This window comes from Vulpes vulpes, chromosome 15 (genome assembly GCF_048418805.1).
Source record: "Vulpes vulpes isolate BD-2025 chromosome 15, VulVul3, whole genome shotgun sequence".
NCBI classification, from domain to species: Eukaryota; Metazoa; Chordata; class Mammalia; order Carnivora; family Canidae; genus Vulpes; species Vulpes vulpes.
The window spans coordinates 47,975,085-47,995,938 of record NC_132794.1 but is presented as its reverse complement, the minus strand read 5'-3'; the positions used below and the strand labels follow the sequence as shown (position 1 = coordinate 47,995,938).

Below are 20,854 nucleotides of genomic sequence, written 5' to 3'. Positions count from 1 at the left end.
ATAACTCAAAAGTGTTATGGTTTCCTTTAATACCGTAAAGTAGCAAAGAAAATGCTCAAGCTCTACACCTTTGTTTCTCACTCTTTCTTCTACTCTCTTTGCTCCATTTTTTTTTTTTTTGAGATTTTATTTATGTATTTGAGAGAGCAAGCCAAAAGCAGGTTGCAGGACAGAGGCAGAGGGAAAAACGGACCCTTCACTGAGCAGGGAGCTCAGTCCCATTATCCTGAGATCATGACCTGAGCCGAAGGCAGACTTTTTTTTCTTTTAAAGATTTTTATTTATTTATTCATGGAAGACAGAGAGAGAGAGAGAGAGAGAGAGGCAGAGACACAGGCAGAGGGAGAAGCAGGCTCCATGCAGGGAGCCCGGTGTGGGACTCAATCCTGGGATTGTGGGATCACACCCTGAGCCGATGGCAGATGCACTTAACAGCTGAGCCACCCAGGAGTCCCTCTATATTTCATATTTTAAAGAATGTTGACGAGTGTGTAAAAATACTCTGACAATATCTCTCTTCCATTGTAAATGAAATACTTCACACATACATATAAATGTAAATACAAAATGAAAAAGGAAGCAGCTGTTTTGAAGGTGATACTGAGAACAAGTGTTCCTCTATGAAGTATACAAGAGAGTTTGTGGTGTAGATTTAGATAATTGTGGGTAATTGTTAATGGTAGGACAAAAGGTAAGTGGCTCTAAATTTTAAGGTTCTATTTCAAAAAAGTAGAATATAAATTTTTGTTGTGACATAAATAAGACAATATTTCTATATTTTGATATTCTCATTCTTTTAACTTCTGCTTTTGCATTAGGAAACAGTGCCTAATGAGAACTTTATTAAGATCTTTCTACAGACTGCTCTTTTAATCATGTGTTCTAGAAGGTCTGATTTCTCTTCACATTGATAGCAGGCAGGTAAAATAAAGGGAGAATAAATAATAATTTGTCTTTCATTGTTTAATCTCCATTCTGCAGCCGAGAAGTCGGAGACCCTTGTGCATGAAGACAGATTTGTTCTATGGCCTCGGAGTTGGGTGCCGGGGACGATGGCGGCTGCACTGAGCTGGCAAAGCCCCTCTATCTTCAGTACTTGGAGAGGGCCCTCCGGTTGGACCATTTTTTGCGACAGACATCAGCCATCTTCAATAGGAATATTTCTAGGTATGCGATTATGTATTTCTAATATAATGTTTGACCACTTTCTGATTCCAATTATCTCTGGTTTTAGGGTTAAAGTATTTTATGATTTTTTGGTATGTTTGATATTTCTTCCTTCTTTCAAATAGAACACAACTTATTTAAAGGATTAGTTTCTTCTGTCTGCTGACCATAAATTATAGTGTTTTACTGGGTCAGTTGTGACTATAGATTTATCATTCTTCAATTTATAGTGATGAGAGTGAAGATGGGCTGGATGACAGTAATCCTTTATTGCCCCAGTCTGGGGATCCCTTAATACAAGTTAAGGAAGAACCTCCAAATTCATTGCTTGGTGAAACTTCTGGAGCAGGCAATTCTGGAATGTTAAACACATACTCGCTGAATGGAGTTCTACAGTCAGGTCAGTGTGGTGTGAGATCCCTCTTTGGACCATCAGTTCTCTTGGGGCAGTCGTCCTTTCATTTTTGTTGTTCTTTATGTTTCTTTACACAGAATCAAAATCTGACAAAGGGAATTTATATAACTTCTCTAAGTTGAAGAAAAGCAGAAAGTGGCTAAAGGTAAGAGTTAAGGCAAATGTTTATAATTCATATAACCCATTAAAGTTACAAATAGGAGAGGAAGTTATTGACGCATCCTGACACATTAGCAGAGATTTTTCTAGACATGAATCTTCTATTGTGGGTATGATTTTTTGAAGTGATTATAGAGAAAAATTTAGAGGCCTCAATGGAGTTCATTTTAGCAAACATTTTTGAGTATAAAGCACTGTGTAAAGGAGTAAAAAAATAGGTAAGATCCTTGTCCTCACTGGCTTACATTGTAATCAGGATTATTAGTGTTCTTTTCATTAGTTCCTGAGTAGTTCATTCATTCAGTGAATGTTGATTGAGTATATTCTACCTGCCAGATACTGTTGTAGACAGACAGGGTTCCTGCTCTGTAGAGCTCACATTCAAATGGGAGGAGGCAATGAGTAGGTCTGTAAACAAAGAAAGAAATAAAAATGACTTCATTAAAGAGGTGACATTTCAGCTGATTTCTGAATGATTAGAACCATGTAAATGTTTAAGTAGGACCATTTCAATCAGAAGGAACATAACTCAGAATGTTTGGAGAAGACTAGTGTAGCTGGAGCACAATGAAAGAGGGGATGATAGAAGATGAGGTTAGAGAGTCTGATTGTGTAGGGCCTTGTACACCATGTTAAAGAATTTGTATTTTACTCTGGTAAGTTTCTGTGAGTGTTATAGGGAGGAACAGAGTGTTTCTATATTTTCTGTGAGTGTTTGTCAGCAAGGAAATGGAAGTCTCTTATTTACACTCTTAAAAGATTACTGTCATTGGTCCAGCTGAGTTAAGGGTAGCATTTCTTCTGTTGAAACTAATTATTTCTCTATTGCCTTCTTTTATTGTGAAGAGCTCAAAGTAATTTAAAAGTATTCTTTCATTATAATTGTGAGGTCCTTTTAAAAGCTCATGTGTAGAAGGCCTGTTTGCTTCTTATCACTGAGGGTTTAAGCTATTGGTAATGCAGAAATCTTTGTTTAGCCATCACATTCTTAAAAATGGAGATAAAATTCACATGCCACAAAATCTACCCTTTTAAAGTGCATGTTGTAGTAAAGTTTTATGCAGCCATCACCACTAATTCCAGAACATTTTCATCACTCCAAAAAAGAATTTCTATGATTATTAGCAGTCATTTCCCATAGCCCCTGGCAGCCACTGACTGTTTTCTTTCCCTATGGATTTGCTTATTCTGGACATTTTATTTAAATAGAATCATATAATATCTGGTATTTTGTGCCTGGCTTCTTCCATTTACCAAATTTTCAAAGTTCATTCATGTTGTGGCACATAGCTGTACTCCAGTCCTTTTTTATGGCTAAATAATATTTCATTATCCGGATGATAACAAAATCAATAATTTTTTGGGTTATTTCTCCTTTATTAGTCATCACAGCTTGCTTTCTATATTCCTTTATACCCTAAAGGGTTTTTTTTTTTATTGTTTAGTTTTTTTGCCTTGGTATTTGACAGTTAATATATCCTATGTGTAGTTGTAAGTACTTGGTGAAATCTAGCTTTGTTGCTCTTTATATAGCATTTCCATTATGTTAATCCTCTTAAGTTCATGCCCACTAAGGTCAGTTGGTGTCCTTTTCTTTTCTTGAATTGGGAGACTGGAGTGACTGTGTTCTGTCTTCCAGCTGTTTTTTTCCTTGTTCTGGGAAAGATGCTTAGGTTATAGAAAGAATTGGCTCCACAGCAACAGGTTCCATTCCCATTTCCTTCGGTTTGCAGAGCATTCTGCTAAGTGATGAGTCCAGTGAGGCAGATTCTCAGAGTGAGGACAATGAAGAAGAAGAGGAGGAAGAACTCCACCTCAGCAGAGAAGAACTTCATAACATGTTGCGGCTGCACAAATACAAGAAACTTCACCAGAACAAGTATAGTAAAGACAAGGAGGTAAGAGAATGTTTCAGGGGAAATCTCAGGCTTTCATGCTGGGTATTTAGCCTATTATTAACATATTCATTGAAGACTTGTCATTTTACCTTTATATTATGTGATGGTGGTAGTGGTTCTAATACAAGCTTTATTGAAATATATTTCACATATCAAAAATATTTAGCTTTTTTTTTAATTTAGCATTTTAAAGTGTATAATTTAGTGGTTTTTAGGATATCATAGAGATGGGTAACTATCATCACTATATAATTCCAGAATGATTTCTCCAAAAAGAAACACCACTCTCCTTAGCTTTTGTCTTTCATTTTCTCCATTTCCCTCAACCCCTGGAAACCACTTAGCACTAAAAGTATGCCTGTTCTAGACATTTCATGCAAATGGAACAACATGTAGTCCTTAGTGTACATCTTCTCACTTAGCATGTTTTCACGATTCATTCATATTGTAGCATGTATCTGTACTTTATTCATTTTCATTGCCATATAATATGCCATTGTGTGGACATACTGCATTTTATTTATCTGTGTATCACTTAATGAATTAATTGGATTGTTTCCACTTTTGGCTATTATGACTAATGCTGCCATGAAGATTGTGTACAGGTTTTCAGTATGGACATTTGTTTTTATTTCTCTTGTGTTTTGCCTAGAAGAGGAATCACTGGGTCATATGATAGCTGTGTACTGACCTTTTTGAGGAACTGCCAGACTGTTTTCCAAAGTAGCTGCACCATTTTAAATTCTAGGGGTTCGTTTTTTTTTTTTTTTTTTTTAATAAGATTTTATTTGTTGGGATCCCTGGGTGGCGCAGCGGTTTGGCGCCTGCCTTTGGCCCCAGGGCGCGATCCTGGAGACCCGGGATCGAATCCCACGTCGGGCTCCCAGTGCATGGAACCTGCTTCTCCCTCTGCCTGTGTCTCTGCCTCTCTCTCTTTCTCTCTGTGTGACTATCATAAATAAATAAAAATTAAAAAAAAATAAAAAAAGATTTTATTTGTTGGGGCACCTGGGTGGCTCAGTGGTTGAAAGTCTGCCTTTGGCTCAGGTCGTGATGTTGGGGTCCTGGGATCAAGTCCTGCATCAGGCTCCCTCCAGGGAGCCTGCGTCTCCCTCTGCCTATGTCTCTGTCTTTTTCTGTCTCTCATGAGAGAAAGAGCATGCGCACAGGAGCAGAAGGGGGATGGGAGAGGCAGAAGGAGAGGCAGACTCCCTGCTGAGTGGGAAGCCCCATGTGGGACTCCATCCCAGGATCCTGGAAACACGACCTGAGTTGAAGGCAGATGCTTAACTGACTGAGCAACCCAGCACCCTAGGAGTTCCTTTTGAATGCATTTGCTCTTTGGAAGTGTCCCTATCTTGAAAAAATTCCGTTTTTTTTACATACTAACATTAGATTGATGATAGTTTTTTTTTTTTAATTTTTTTTTAAATTTTTTTATTTATTTATGATAGTCACAGAGAGATAGAGAGAGAGGCAGAGACACAGGCAGAGGGAGAAGCAGGCTCCATGCACCGGGAGCCCAACGTGGGATTCGATCCCGGGTCTCCAGGATCGCGCCCTGGGCCAAAGGCAGGAGCCAAATCGCGCCACCCAGGGATCCCAGATTGATGATAGTTTTAAGTGACAACTATTTGAATACTGTTAACAGAACTTTCTGAGTTTTGTCGGAAGTGTGGTGCTTTGTACATAATGAACAACAGCATATTTGAAGACCTAAAAACTTTTTAGCAATTGGTTAACATCCACAATTAATTCAGGAAGCTTTGAATAACATGCTGAAAGTTGGGGCGCCTGGCTGGCTTAGTCCATTAAGCATCCAACTTGTGACTTCAGCTCAGGTCTTGATCTTAGGGTTGTGAGATTTATCCCTGGGTCAGGCTCTGTACTGGACATGGAGCCTGCTTAAGATTCTGTACCTCTCTTTCCTTCTACCCTGGCCCATGCTCACTCACTCACTTGGGCGGGGGTTGATATATGAAGGTTATAAAACCACAGAAGTAATAAATAGTTAACTGACTGTTTTGACTCAGTTACTTCTTAAAGTACAGTGCTAGACATTTGGTGCTTTAAATATTTGGGTTTGGTTTTTTTGTTTTGTTTTGTTTTGTTTTTTTAGTATAGTTGACATAAAGTATTAGTTTCATTTGTATAACATAAGTGATTTAACATCTCTACATTATGTTATGCTCACAGGTACAGCTACCATCTGTCACCATACAACACTATTATAATATCACTGACTGTATTCCCGTTGCTGGTCCTTTTATTCCCATGATTTACTCATTCTATAACTGGAAGCCTATGTTTTCCACTCCCTTTCCTATTTTACCCAATCCCCATCACCCTCCCCTCTGACAACCATCAGTTTATTCTCTCTTTAGATCTGATGCTGCTTTTTGTTTATTTTTTAGATTCCATATATGAGTAAAATCATGTGGTATTTGTCTTTTTCAGTCTGACTTCACTGAGCATCCATGTTGTCACAAATGGCAGAACTCATATATATGCATACGTGTGTGTGTGTGTGTGTGTGTGTGTGTGTGTGTGTGTATACCACATTTTTATCCATTCACCAGTCTTTGGACACTTATGTTGCTTCTCTATCTTGACTATTGTAAATGATGCTGCAGTAAACATAAGAGTGTACATTTCTCTTTGAATTAGCGTTTTTATTTTCTTTGGGTAAATACCCAGTAGTGGAACTGTTGGATCATAAATATTTCCACTTTTAATTTTTTGAGGAATCTCCATATTGTTTTCCAGAGTGGCTGCACCAGTTTGCATTCCCACCAACTGTGCATGAGGATTTTTCTCCACATCCTCACCAACACCTGTTATTTCTTGTGATTTTTATACTAGCCATTCTTACAGGTGTGAGGTGATAACCTCATTGTAGTTGATTCGCATTTTCTGATGGTTAGTGATACACACCTACTTGGACCCCAAAAGATACTCAGTATCTTTCCATGTCTGTTGGCCACCTGTATGTCTTTTTTGGGAAAATGTGTATTCAGGTCGTCCGCTAATTTTTTTTTTTTAAGATTTTATTCATTTATTCATGAGAGACACAGAGAGAGACAGAGGCAGAGACACAGGCAGAGGGAGATGCAGGCTCCATGCAGGGAGCCCAACGTGGGACTCGACCCTGGGTCTTCAGGATCATGCCCTGGGCTGAAGGCGGCGCTAAACCGCTGAGCCACTGGGACTGCCCTAATCACTCTTTAAGTCACATTGTTTTTTTGGTGTTGAATTGTACAAGTTTTTTGCATATTTTGGATGTTAACCCCTTATTGGATATATAGTTTGCAAATATCTTCTCCCATTCAGTAGGTTGCCTTTTTGTTTTGTTGATGCTTTTCCTTCACTGTGCAAAAGTTTTTTATTTTGAAATAGTCCAGTAGTTTATTTTTGCTTTAATGTTGCTATGACTGACATCAGGGAAATTACTCTCTGTTCTCTACTAAGATTTTTATGGTTTTAGGTCTCAAATTTAAGTTTTTTAACCCATTTTGAGTTTTTTTGTTTGTTTGTGGTGATAGAATGGTCCAGTTTCATTCTTGTTCATGTGGCTGTCCAGTTTTGCCAGCACCATTTATTGAAGAGACTATCTTTTCCCGATTGTATATTCTTGCCTCCTTTGACATAGATTAATTGGCTGTATAAGCGTGGGTTTATTTCTGAGTTCTCTATTCTGTATTGTTGAAAAAAACTTTTTTAAGTAAGCTTCATCCCCAACAGGGGCTTGAACTCATGACACTGAAATCAAGAGTCACATGTTCTACCAACTGAGCCAGCCAGGTGCCTCTCATTTCTGGTTTCTCTGTTCTGTTCCATTGATCATTGTTTCTGTTTCTCTGTTGGTACTATTCTGTTTTGACACTGCATCTTTGTAGTATATCTTGAAATCTGAAATTGTGATACTTCCAGCTTTGTGTTGTTTCTTCTAGTTCTGTGAAAAATGCTGTTGATATTTTGGTAGAGATTGCAATACTTGGTCTTTTTAAAATTGAAATAAAACTTAGTATAGGAAAGTTCATAGATTTTAACTGTATAGCTCAATGAATACTCATTTAATTTGACCATTGACAGGGGATCTTGTGATAGTTCTCTGTGTCATTCTTCTGTCCTAGTTTCAGTTTTTGGACTATCTACAATCTAGGAAAGAGATTCAACAGTGGACTGTTTAATTTTATATTCATATTTTTCCATTAAAAATAAGTGAGACAGAATTAATGTGAGCTTTGGGGGTCAATTTAAATGCAGTGTTTGAAAGGATCTCAGAAAAAAATAATAAGTTGTTTGTATGTTAGAATTCTGGCAGTGTAGGCATTATCCTTAATATTGTCATCATCTTTTCAAGTGAAAAGACTTGAAAGGGGAATTGGGATGACTAGTGACTCTCTGAATCAGATAGAAGACCAAAAGCCAGAATAACAGGTATCAAAACATTAGTAAATCTGAGGACCTATTCATAATAGAAATATGGTTTATTTCTTGTTGATGAGTTCCATGCAAAGCCCTTTCTGCAGTTAGTTGTATCTGTCAAATATGTGTCAGGATCAAGCAAGTATTCTGGTGGGAATTGAAGCGTTTTCCTTTCTTAAGTTATTTTCAGCAACTTGCCATGTACATAGCTGATGAACCCATTTTGTTTTGAAGTAAGGAAATAATTCACTTTGAGGTACTAAATCTTTATTGGTCTTTTTGTGGGATGAATACCATATTTAGGAACTATGGTTTTTCTCTGGCTTAACTTTTTGTAATAAAGATGATTTGAAAGGCCATCTTAGAACACAGATCAGCCCTTCTAAGCCTCCCTATCTTTGCCTGCTTCAGTTGCAGCAGTACCAATATTACAGTGCAGGCCTGCTCTCCACATACGACCCTTTCTATGAGCAACAGCGACACCTACTTGGACCCAAAAAAAAGAAATTCAAGGAGGAAAAGAAACTTAAAGGTGAGCATATTGACCTGCCTTCCATATTTACTCCTTCTTAGTTTCAGTGTTGTATGTAGCCTATTGTTACATTTGGACATTTGAATCCATGAAGTAGAAACTCGCTTTATCTGAAAAACCCTGGTCTCCTCTAAGTAGTAGTATTAACCTTATTTCATATTTGGTTTATGATCTTTTCTAAAATTATAAAGACATAAGGACTATGGATTCTTAGCCAAAGGTTTAAGCCAGTTTATTCGTTTTTTTCTACACACTCTTCCAAATGTTGAAAATGTTCTGAGAGAGGAAGAAGTTGGTATTATGCACAGAAAAGTATGAAGAGCAACCTGAAGTGTTGGGAATAAGTTATAATTGTTGCCATACATGGAAGTTTAAAATAGATCACTTCTTGATAATCTTGTATAGCATTTGTTTGCATGTTTGCCAGGAAGTATGTTTTCCTCCCTTACTAAGCTCTAAGCAGCTGGAAATCAGGAAGGAAATAGGAAGGGAAAGTTTTGAACTATCTGTACAAGGCGGATTTTATTCCCCTGAAGGTATGAACTCTATCAGAAATTCTTTTCAGCCTTCTTCCCTTTCTCCCACATCTTCTAGTCTATCTCTATTTTCTCATCCTCTACGTTTTCCCCCTACAAATTAGTTTTTTGTTCTGTGTGTAATTTTTCTCTTCACAGGTTGGAATGTCCTATTAGAGTGCTTTTTTCTTTCTTTGTTCTTTCTCTTTAATTACCTTACATTGCCGCCAAGTAGAAATGTTTCCTTCCTCTTGGCCATGACTTGAGTTCGTGGTACTTTGTAAGTCTCCCTTCCTGTTGTTGGGTTCAACAGAAATTCAGTTTTTAGGTTTTATTCTGTGTTTCTCTTTCATGTAAACATAGGGAGTATCCAGTATTCTTTTCCAAGGTAGTGAGATCTTCCTCTTGGAATATTTTTTTTTTTAATTTTTATTTATTTATGATAGTCACACACAGAGAGAGAGACAGAGACACAGGCAGAAGGAGAAGCAGGCTCCATGCACCGGGAGCCCGACGTGGGATTCGATCCCGGGTCTCCAGGATCGCGCCCTGGGCCAAAGGCAAGCGCCAAACCGCTGCGCCACCCAGGGATCCCTTCCTCTTGGAATATTAATAGGCCTAAATAGATAAAGAGATAAACCTTGCTAGTCTCAGGTGGAATGAGGAAAACACTTTGAACTGTCTTAAAGTGATGAGATTGTTTGTGATGTCTTCTGAGGAAGGGCAGAAATGCATGGTTTTCAGGGTCCATTTTCCTTTGCAGCCAAGTTGAAAAAAGTGAAGAAAAAAAGGCGAAGGGATGAAGAACTCTCCTCTGAAGAATCTCCTCGTTGCCATCACCACCAGACCAAAGTCTTTGCCAAGTTCTCTCATGATGCACCTCCTCCTGGCACCAAGAAGAAGCACTTATCCATCGAGCAGCTTAATGCTCGTCGCAGGAAAGTATGGCTCAGCATTGTGAAAAAGGAACTACCAAAGGTACGTGAGTGCCTCCAGCATAGGAGATGGCAAGAATATTTTGTCTCCCACCCCTCTAAAGAGGAGGTGTGAGAGCTAGATATCTTCACAGTGTTCAGAAAGGAAACTGATTTCTTGGAATGAAGATTATGTTGAAGAATACTCTCGTCAGTCAACTCTTTTTCTAGATTTTGATCAGAATTCACAAGACAGTTGTATGATGTTCCTTGTCCAAAAAATGGAGGGAGACCTCTTTAAGAAAGGAAAGCAGTTTTCTTATTAATAGCAGTAGAGATGTGATAGCAAATTGATAGGTGGTAATAGAGGAAATCAAAATGGTGAAGTTGAGTTTCTTGGAGAATTTATAAATACTTTGATGTTGGTGAATAATCACAGACATTAGGAAAAAATGTGAATGATGCAAGAGAAAGATCTATAAGCATTCTTTTTGCTCTTCTAATTTGTTTGGTTTTGACATTTTATTTTGATATAATTTCAAACTCGAAAGTTCCAGGAATTGTACAAGGAATGTCCATATACTCTTTACTCAGATTCACCGGTTATTTGCATTTTACTTTGTTAATTGCCTTATAAATTATGTGCAATCCTAATAGAAACATGAACAGGATATTTTATGAATTTAGAAAAATTGATACTAAACTCCAGGATAAGGTCAGTGTATAAGAATTGCTGGAGAAACACTGAAAAAGCCCCATCAGACATTAAAATATACTATAAATCTCTATTATTAAAACAGTGTAGTGCTGCCACATGAATAGGTAAATAGACCAGTTGAGTAGACTAATGAACTTTTTAATAAATTGTGCTGGAACAACTAGGTAGCCATTTGGGAAAAGATAAAATTAGATGTTTCTCACACATACACTCCTAATGTATTATGGTTCTCAATGTAAAAAATGAAACCATATAAAGACTAGAATAAAACTGTTACCTTTCTATTTAACCTTGGTATGGGAAAAGTTTCTTTTCTTTTTTTTTTTTTAAGATTTTATTTATTCAGAGAGAGAGAGAGAGACAGGCAGAGTCACAGGCAGAGGGAGAAGCAGGCTCCATGCAGGGAGCCCGATGCGGGACTCGATCCCTGGTCTCCAGGATCACACCCTGGGCTGCAGGCAGTGCCAAACCGCTGCGCCACGGGGGCTGCCCCACTGCATTATTTTTAATTGCAAAGTAAAGTAAACAACTTCAGTGCCTATATGTGGGGCTTGAATTGAACTATGATAGATCTGCACAGTGGATTATTATGCTGTAGTTAAATAATGTTGAGGACCTTTCTGAGATGATACAGAGTAATTTTTTAGGTTGCACTGTTAAGTGAGAAAAGCAAAACAAGAAGGACAAACATATGGTTTCATTCATACGGGAATATAAGAAATAGTGAAAGGGATTAAAGGGGAAAGGAGAGAAAATGAGTGGGAAATATCAGAGAGGGTGACAGAACATGAGAGACTCCTAACTTTGGGAAACGAACAAGGGTAGTGGAAGGGGAGATGGGCAAGGGATTGGGGTGACTGGGTGACAGGCACTGAGGGGGGCACTTGATGGGATGAGCATTGGGTGTTATACTATATATTGGAAAATCCAACTCCAATTAAAAAATATACAGAAAAAAAAGCAAAACAAAAATAGGTATCTATAGTTATTTATCTTTGATACAAGCAAAACAGGAATACAAGAAAACACACAAATAAATCGTCATTCATGCAAAAGAGATTCAAGAAGGATAAACTAGAAATCAGAGTTTTTTTTTTATAGGGTACAGGTGGGGAAAGTATAGAAAGAAGGGAGGGAATGGAATCAGGTTAGTAGCAACGTTGGGGGCAGTCTTCAGGTACATCTTTTTGTATGTAGGGCTGACTTTCAGAATCTTAGTAATATTTCATATACTTCTCACATACCCCAATAATAAAACAATGAAAACCAATCAGGATGTGTGTGAAGAAGGAGGCTGAGGGGCCATGTGGGCAAAGTGGAATGAAGACAGGAACAAATGTTAACTGTGTTGTTAGAAATGAATAATCAAGTTTCAGGGAGTGGGGAAAGAAAAGAACTCACTGAAGTAACTGAGGACTGGATATGTAAGGCTGAAGACCAAAAGAATGGTACATAAATGCTATGATTGACATAGTAAGTGTTTCTTATAAAGGAGTGGGTTAGTAATTTTGGAACTACTTTATATGTATACTGAAATTGAACAAATAATATGTTGTAGATAACAGCCACTTTCTCACTGTTGGGAGCACTAAAGTGAAGCATTTGAAATTTGATTGAAATCAGAGCTATCAGTATAAATTCTTGGAGATACACACACACACACAGATATGTACAGAAATATAGTTGTGTGTGTACACATATGCAAGTATGCGTAAATACTTATTTTCTAGCTCTTTGCTAAGAATGCCTAAAAGCAGTGAGACCCTAGTAACAGTGAGTATATCTTGTACCCAGATCTTGATTTCTAAACACCTTTTCCTTTCTAAAAGGAACCAGAGCTCCTTGGAAAAGTAGCTTATTCCAGAATTCGGCAGGGAAAATAACAAGATGTACCTTAAACATCTTGTAGTGCCAGAAAGTAAAGAAGTGCCTGAAGAAAGATGGGTATGGGGAATTGTCAAAAAGAATACAGAAGCGGGATCCCTGGGTGGCGCAGCAGTTTAGCGCCTGCCTTTGGCCCAGGGCGTGATCCTGGAGACCCGGGATTGAATCCCACGTCGGGCTCCCGGTGCATGGAGCCTGCTTCTCCCTCTGCCTGTGTCTCTGCCTCTCTCTCTCTCTCTCTCTCTGTGGGACTATCATAAATAAATAACAAAATTAAAAAAAAAAAAAAAAGAATACAGAAGCAATCTGAAGGAGCTCCTCAGAGTCAAAGTCAGAATAATTGAGCACCGAAATTGATAATGATAATGAGCACCTGAGTGGCTCAGTTGGTTAAGCATCAGGTCTTTATCTCAGTGTTGTGAGTTCAAGTCCCACAGTGGGTTCCATGTTGGGCATGGAGCCAACTTTTAAAAAAAGGAAAAGATAGTACTGAATTTTAACACCTAGATTAAAAGAAATACCTATGAGTCCATACTGTTTTAAATAACCAAATAGGGGGATCCCTGGGTGGCACAGCGGTTTGGCCCCTGCCTTTGGCCCAGGGCACGATCCTGGAGACCCGGGATCGAATCCCACATTGGGCTCCCAGTGCATGGAGCCTGCTTCTCCCTCTGCCTATGTCTCTGCCTCTCTCTCTCTCTCTCTCTCTCTTTGACTATCATAAATAAATAAAAAATTTTTAAAAAAAATAAATAAGCAAATAGGTAAGGTAGAAGGAGTAGCTCTCTTCCTTGTGGTAGAATTCAAGTTAATGAGTGCAGAAGGAAAGAAGGAAGTAGAGAACCATTATTATACAAATAGCACAGAGATAATTGTTGCAGACTGGATCCATTGATGAAGGCTGAAGTTAGAAGAGAAAGGTTAGGGGAGAAACAGTTTGCATGAAACAGTTTGCACAAACCAGTTTGCACAAACTAAAAGCCTCTACTCAGCACACATATTAGCACAAAAAGAGTAACTATTGTGGTGAAAATTGGAGCAGAATCGACCTTACTCAAATGATCTAAATAGCCGCTAGTAAGATAGGTTTTGATATCATGAACTTGACATGAGACACAGAGAAAAACACATTTCTGTGGTGTTCTTGCCAGCATGCATAATGTCATTCCAATCATGAGAAAATACCAGAAAATAACAAATTTTTGAACATTCTGCAGAGTAACTGATTGGTGCCTTTCAAAAGTGTTCAGTATGCCATAAGAGAAAGATGGAAGAAATGTGACATACAGGAAGAGACTAAGGAGAGAAGCAACTAATAAATACATCATGAGATCCTGTTACAGAATCCTGGAACAGGAAAGAGGATTTTAGTGGAAAAATTGTTAATATTTAAGTAAGACTTGTAGTTTGGTTAATATCTTACCAGTGTTATTTTCCTTTTTAGTTATTATATTCTAGTTATATAAGATGCTTAAACTAGGAAAAACAGCAGGAGGGATGGTAAGAGAACTCTATTATTTTTTGCAACTTTTCTGTAAGTCTAAAATTTGTTCAAAACACGTTTTAAAACGATATGGCAAGAATAACGCAAGGAACTGCTATGTTACTTTTACTCATACTTAGCAATTGTTTGCTTCCTTTGCTTTTGTTACACATATGCCTACCCCCCCCCCCCCCATTTTGAGGTTTAGTTTGACACTTTGTACTGAATTTCCTTGTAATATCAATGTGTGTTTCTTAAGAAAAAGGGCATTCATTCATATGGAACCACAGTGCAGTTATAAAAATTATCTAGTCCGCAGACCATATTCAGATTTCATCAATTGTTTCTATAACTTCCTTTATAGGGCTTTTATTTTTTTCTTGATTCAATCCAGGATCCAATCTAGAATTCCATGTTTCATTTAGTTGTCACATCTCTTTAATCTCCTTTAAATCTGACACAGTGTTCTTTCATGACGTTTTTATTTTTGAATAGTATACCCTTGTTATTTTGTACAGTGTTTCAGAATTTGGGTTCATGTGATCCCTCATGGTAAGATTTGGGTTTTGCATTTTGGGCAGGATTACCAAAGCAGTGATATGTATCCTTTTTATGACACATTAGGAGGCACATGACACACCTATCCCAGTATGATGATACTACTTCTATTCCTTGGTGTGTTGGTGCTTCTCTACTTTATAATTACTATTTTTCTCCCCATACCAATTAATAAGTATTATTGGAGAAAAAAATTAAGATACGAATATTCTTTTTTTTTTTTTTTTTAATTTATGATAGTCACACACACACAGAGAGAGAGAGAGAGAGAGAGGCAGAGACACAGGCAGAGGGAGAAGCAGGCTCCACGCACTGGGAGCCCAACGTGGGACTCGATCCCGGGTCTCCAGGATCACGCCCTGGGTCAAAGGCAGGTGCTAAACTGCTGCGCCACCCAGGGATCCCTACATAGGAATATTCTTGATAAAAGTTATGGGGAACCCCTCTTTGTATCTGGTGAAGAGCCTTCAAAATGATGCCCTTCTGGGGCACCTGGCTGGCTCAGTGTGTAGAGTGTGCAACTCTTACCCTCCAGGTCGTGAGTTCCAGCCTCTCACTGGGTATCAAGATTACTTTAAAAAACAAATAAAAATAATTTTTAGAAAATGATGCTCTTCTGATGATCAGGAATTCAATAGAAGTATTTGAGATTGTTGTCTTTAAAGTGGCAGTAGTTGCTTAAGCATTAGTAAAAGGAAGTTTTTGATAAAGGGCCTAAAAATTCCCATAAGCAGACAGTCTGAGGTGGGAATTTTGTAGAAATGGCATTTTGGCCCTCTATAACTTTGCACCCATTATTTCTTCAGAACTAGGGAGAGTGTTCTTTAACAGTTAGAGACTCACTCACTCAGCTGTGCCTATGCTTTGTCTTCTCCCATGTGGATCATCATGGAAATCAGGTTTCTTTATTGAGTTTTTTGTTTTAACTGAATTAGAAGACAAAATAAGCAGCTCATGACTGGTTTGTTGGCTGCGGAGTCATCTTGTGTTAGATCTGTCTTGGACTTTTTTGTTTGAGAAGCTGAAGCTTAAGTGTTGGCAGAAATTCATAGTAACAGCAGGTTTGTCCTTGCTGAAAGATAGAATCACAAATGGAGAGGCTAGTTTACCCCTCTCCTAACAATTTCTGCATATGAGTGCCTGCTATCTCAGCTTCTTTGCAGATTGGCTCTGGAAAGCAGTGTGTTTTATTTAGTCAGGATGGTGTATATTGGATATGTTGTTATATTTTCCTAGTCCACTTCAAGCCTTAAATATAACTTAAATTCTTTCCAAAAGGATACAAAAGACTCTATTTAAGGCAACCACAGCACTAGCTTATTTTTCTCAATACTACTTTAGTAGCTTTGTATGTGTTTCTGAGTTGGTATGTTTGGATGACTTTATTTTTTTAAACCTTGAAGACTGGAATAAAAGACTGTGTCTGTTTACATAATCTTATTTCAGAAGGACTCCTAAATGAAATAATTGTTTTTAAATATTTTAGGCCAACAAGCAGAAAGCTTCAGCTCGTAACCTGTTTCTCACCAATAGCCGGAAGGTAAATTTTAGTTTTCTATTTCCCATTTTATGTTATGCTGTAACATGTTAATGTTTGCTGCATTTGTCTCTTGTGACCTGTCAATAATAAATCTAGTGACTAAGGGGATTTCTAAATGTTTTCAATTTATTTTATAAATAAAATTACTCTTCCTCACATTTCTGGTATTTGAACCTTTTTGGATGAGACCATAGCCTGCTCTGATACCTTAGGCAGATCGTGGAAGCTTCTTGCGCTCAGTCTCAGTCTATCTAAGAAATGATGGTGTTAATATCAGTACCTTCCTTTTAGAGGGAAGTAACACAACTTTGAAAGCTGTGAGATCAGATGAGGTAATATTATTAGTTCTGTTTCCCTGGGCTGGTCACCCATCCTTGGTTCCCTCATCTGTAAAATGATGTTGATACTACCAACTTCATAAGGAGTTTTGTGAAGAATAAATTAGTTTAATATATGTTAGGCTTAGAGTGGGGCCTAGCATATAATAAGCGTTAATAACTATTATTATTAATGCATGTAATAATACTTGGTAACTTCCCACTGTATCTCAGATCATTATACTTCTTTACTTCATCTACTAAGGTTATAAATATATAGGTTTCTCATTCCATATATTGCCTTGGGGTCTGGATCTGGGTCATAGTACCATGTGGGGACATGAGTCACATTGGGGGAGAAAGAGATGTGACCCTAGGAAGACTGTGTGCACTGAGCAGACTGAGGAATGCTGTGGTTTAGAGCTCAGGGAAAACTGGCCCTGCTGTTGGGTGTTCTCTTTTCTGTGAATGTTGTCATCTGCAGCTTGCCCACCAGTGCATGAAAGAGGTGCGTCGAGCTGCCTTGCAGGCCCAAAAGAACTGTAAGGAGACCTTGCCTCGTGCCCGCCGCCTCACCAAGGAAATGCTTCTCTACTGGAAGAAGTATGAGAAGGTGGAGAAGGAACACCGCAAGCGTGCAGAGAAGGAGGCCTTGGAGCAGCGGAAGTTAGATGAGGAAATGCGGGAGGTATGACTGTAATATAAAAATTTGAAAACCTTGATTGCTGCAGCCATAACCAGAGATTGGTATGTACTACATACATTACAAGTTAATCAATGAAATCATTGAAAAATCATTTAAAGGCATAATTTTGAGGATAGTAACTTCAGTAAACTGATTTTTTTCCTTTCATTGAGGTCCTCTTTCTAGCCTTCACCTCTCTTTTTCTATGCGAAGTTTTTCTGTTCTTTGTAGCCTTATTCCTCTGTATATTTCTGAGGACCAAAAAAAGAAAAAAACAGGGATGAACCAAAGAAAAAGAACAGCTTATCTTGGCTTGGTTCCAGGTACTGGCTGCAGTTTCTACCTTGTTGGAAGAGCAGAATTGGCTGCCAAATTTAGGGCCAGATAGAAACGATAGACAACTAGTCCAGTTTTGAGACCCATCCCCCACCTGTTTCACTGTTTTAACTCTCAGCCATTATTCTTCTAAGCCTGATATCAGCTGATGTAGGTGAGAAGGTTGTTTAGGGAAGCAAGAGGAGAGAGTAGGAGAACAAAAATCCTGTGCTGCCATGGGCAAACCAATTGTGATGTGTGGAAGGAAAGTTAAGGTCTGGAGGAAAGGAATCAAGGGATTGGTTGATGTTTTCTTTCAGGTATGGGTAGAACTCCTATCAGAGCAGAGCTGTGAGCTGTGGCCTCTTCTGAGCTCTTGATCTTCCCTCCTTTATCATGTCGTTGAGGATGAATATGGACTTTGTCCAGTTCTCTTAAGTCCCCTGGGTAACCTAATCTTCACATGTAAGATAAACATATTAGTGTTAACACTAATTTGATGCTATCCAGAATACTTACCAGATTTAGAAGCATTTGAGAGTTAGTCACAGATCTTGAAATTTTTCAAGCAGCCAGACCTGTAGTCTGAGTTTGTGAGACATTCTCTCAGTTTTGTTGATAGTTAACCAATGAATTTCCTTCATGGTTATGTCTATGTCTTTCTCCAATCTTTCGGAATAAAACTATTTGTGATGGAACTTTATTATTCCTTTAATTTACCTTATTCCGTTAGGCATGTAGCAGTTGACTTTTTTAATATTAAAGGAGATATTTTTTGTTTTAATTTGGAAAGGTTTTCTTGATAATACATTAGCTTTGCTAAATACTAAACATAAACACCTGTATCCATTATGAAAAATAACTCCCTGTTCTGTTGAACTGTTCTTTTAGATTTCCTACTGATTTGAATCTGGCTCAAGTACTGCAAAACCTTAAAGAGAAAGCACAGTTTTATGTACCATACTTTAGGACTGGTCTCCTTTCTTGGCTAATAACCTCCTTGTTATGTTTTTATTTTTCATTTGGGGAGATAGTGGATCAAGGATAAGTCAGCTGTATGTCATATGAATTTTATTATAAAATAGTTAATGCAGAGTAATGACTAAGTATGTATTTGTATGTTTGTATTTGAGCTATATTCATATTTTGTAGATCATTATCACAGAAAACTATACATTGGTTTTGGGAGTGTTTTCTTCTTTTGATTGGCTTCTTATTCTCAAATATCTCCTGCATTGACTTTCAGAATAATTCATAGCTCCTGGTCACTTATTGTGACTTTCAGTGATGAAGATCTTTTAACATGTTTACATTTTTTAAGATACTAAAGCTATACACATGTATCTACACCCAGGTTATGGAATAAAATGCATTGGTTGAGTTTAGTTGGTGTCTCAGTGCCACTCTAGGAAAGTAATATAGTAAAGAAATAAGTATTTTATTTTTAAAATTTTATTTATTTATTTTAAAGATTTTATTTATTTATTCACGAGAGACACAGAGAGAGGCAGAGTCATAGGCAGAGGGAGAAGCAGGCTCCCCATAGGGAGCCCAATGTCAGACTCAATCCCGGAACTCCAGGATTATGCTGTGAGCCGAAGGCAGACACTCAACCACTGAGCCACCCAGGCGTCCCAGGAAATGATTTTATTTTATTTATTTTTTTAAATGATTTTATTTATTCATGAGACACACACACACACACACACACAGAGGCAGAGACATAGGCAGAGGGAGAAGCAGGCTCCATGCAGGGATCGTGATGTGGGACTCGATCCCGGGACCCCCAAGATCATGCCCTGGGCCAAACCGCTGAGCCACCCAGACGTCCTGGAAATAAGCATTTTAGACAGAAGCCTAATGAAGAAAAGATACCATGTTGTAAATGAGAGCAAATATATGTTATTATTAGATATAAGTGAAGGCTATTCTTTGCTGTAAGTCCACTGACTTGATTATAGTAAAAGTGTGCATTACCAGTTATTACTTTTCTAAAGGTAAAGAATGTGTAAAAGAATTACATGCAAACTATATATAAGATTTAGTGAATTCTATTGATCACATCTTGTATGTGATTGATGATTTGACTCTATTTAGTGAATAACTTTTTTCCCCTTTAGGCCAAGAGACAGCAGCGAAAATTGAACTTCCTAATTACCCAGACAGAGTTGTATGCCCATTTCATGAGTCGCAAACGGGACATGGGTCATGATGGAATTCAAGAAGAAATCCTAAGGAAACTGGAAGACAGTTCTACCCAAAGACAAATTGACATTGGTGGAGGGGTGGTAGTTAACATCACACAGGAGGATTATGGTGAGTCCTGAATCAGGAAGTAAGGAAGTGGGTACCCTCCATTTTTTTATATCTGAAGTTGTACACACTATTATTACAAGCTTTATCTTGATCAGTAGGTAATGATTAGTAAAGGGGAATTTATTGCACTGGAGTAGGGAAAGTATAAGCAAACATACAAAATAACTTCTATTAAAGAATTTGAAAAGGAAAAAAGGAAAGGGTGTATTTATATGATCTTGTAAGTTTGGGAATATTTTATATGTTTTGATTTGTTAGTAGAAATGGAGGGTGTTGAATCTGTCTCAGCAGAGAAAATCACGTCACATATCAAGATTCTTGGTGATACAAGTCAACATGAGAAGGAGACTGTTGAGTTGTGGAGTTTTGTTTTGTTTTGTTTTTTAAGATTTTATTTATTTGTTTGAGAGAGAGAAAGAGCACAGGCGCAGGAAGAGAGGGAGACGAGCAAACTCCTTGCTGAGCATAGGCTAGTGGGGGGGGGGTCTATCACAGCACCCTGAGATTGTGAGCTGAGCTGAAGGCAGATGCTTAACTGACCCAGTTATGTTGCCTCTCAGTTGTATTTTTATGACCAAAAGGGAAGGAATGAATTGGGGTGAAGTTTGAGGGGAATTTTACAGAAACTAGTGATCAAGATCACATTGAGCTCAGAATAAAAAGAATGAGCATGCTTGCAAGGATCTTGGGGGTTGCACATGTCTTTATTTCTTCTTTGGGAGTAATTTCACCCACCAGAAATCTATCAATTTTGAGGGATGCCTGGGTGGCTTAGTGGTTGAATGTCTGCCTTTGGCTGAGATCATGATCCCAGGGTCTTGGAAATCAAGTCCTACATCAGGCTCCTTGCGTCTGCTTCTCCCTCTGCCTGTTTTTCTGCCTCTCTCTATCTCTCATAAATAAATAAAATCTTAAAAAAAAAAACCTATCACAATTTTGAATTGTTTTGTTTTTCTTTGTTTTGTCATTGCTTTGTGCAAGAAACCCAGGATTAGGAGATAAGCTTAGTT

At 38.0% G+C, this 20,854-nt stretch overlaps 1 protein-coding gene across 1 annotated transcript in view; it reads left to right on the top strand.

Moving 5' to 3' along the window:
* Positions 1–20,854, top strand: part of INO80 (INO80 complex ATPase subunit) — a 129,559-nt gene that overhangs the window by 26,388 nt on the left and 82,317 nt on the right. The window contains exons 2-10 of the mRNA XM_025998496.2: positions 982–1,167; positions 1,398–1,567; positions 1,660–1,727; positions 3,475–3,639; positions 8,479–8,599; positions 9,878–10,092; positions 16,158–16,211; positions 17,013–17,216; positions 19,649–19,844. Coding sequence (XP_025854281.1) covers positions 1,025–1,167; positions 1,398–1,567; positions 1,660–1,727; positions 3,475–3,639; positions 8,479–8,599; positions 9,878–10,092; positions 16,158–16,211; positions 17,013–17,216; positions 19,649–19,844 — 1,336 coding nt within the window. The 5' untranslated portion in view covers positions 982–1,024. The remainder of the gene's footprint in view (positions 1–981; positions 1,168–1,397; positions 1,568–1,659; positions 1,728–3,474; positions 3,640–8,478; positions 8,600–9,877; positions 10,093–16,157; positions 16,212–17,012; positions 17,217–19,648; positions 19,845–20,854) is intronic.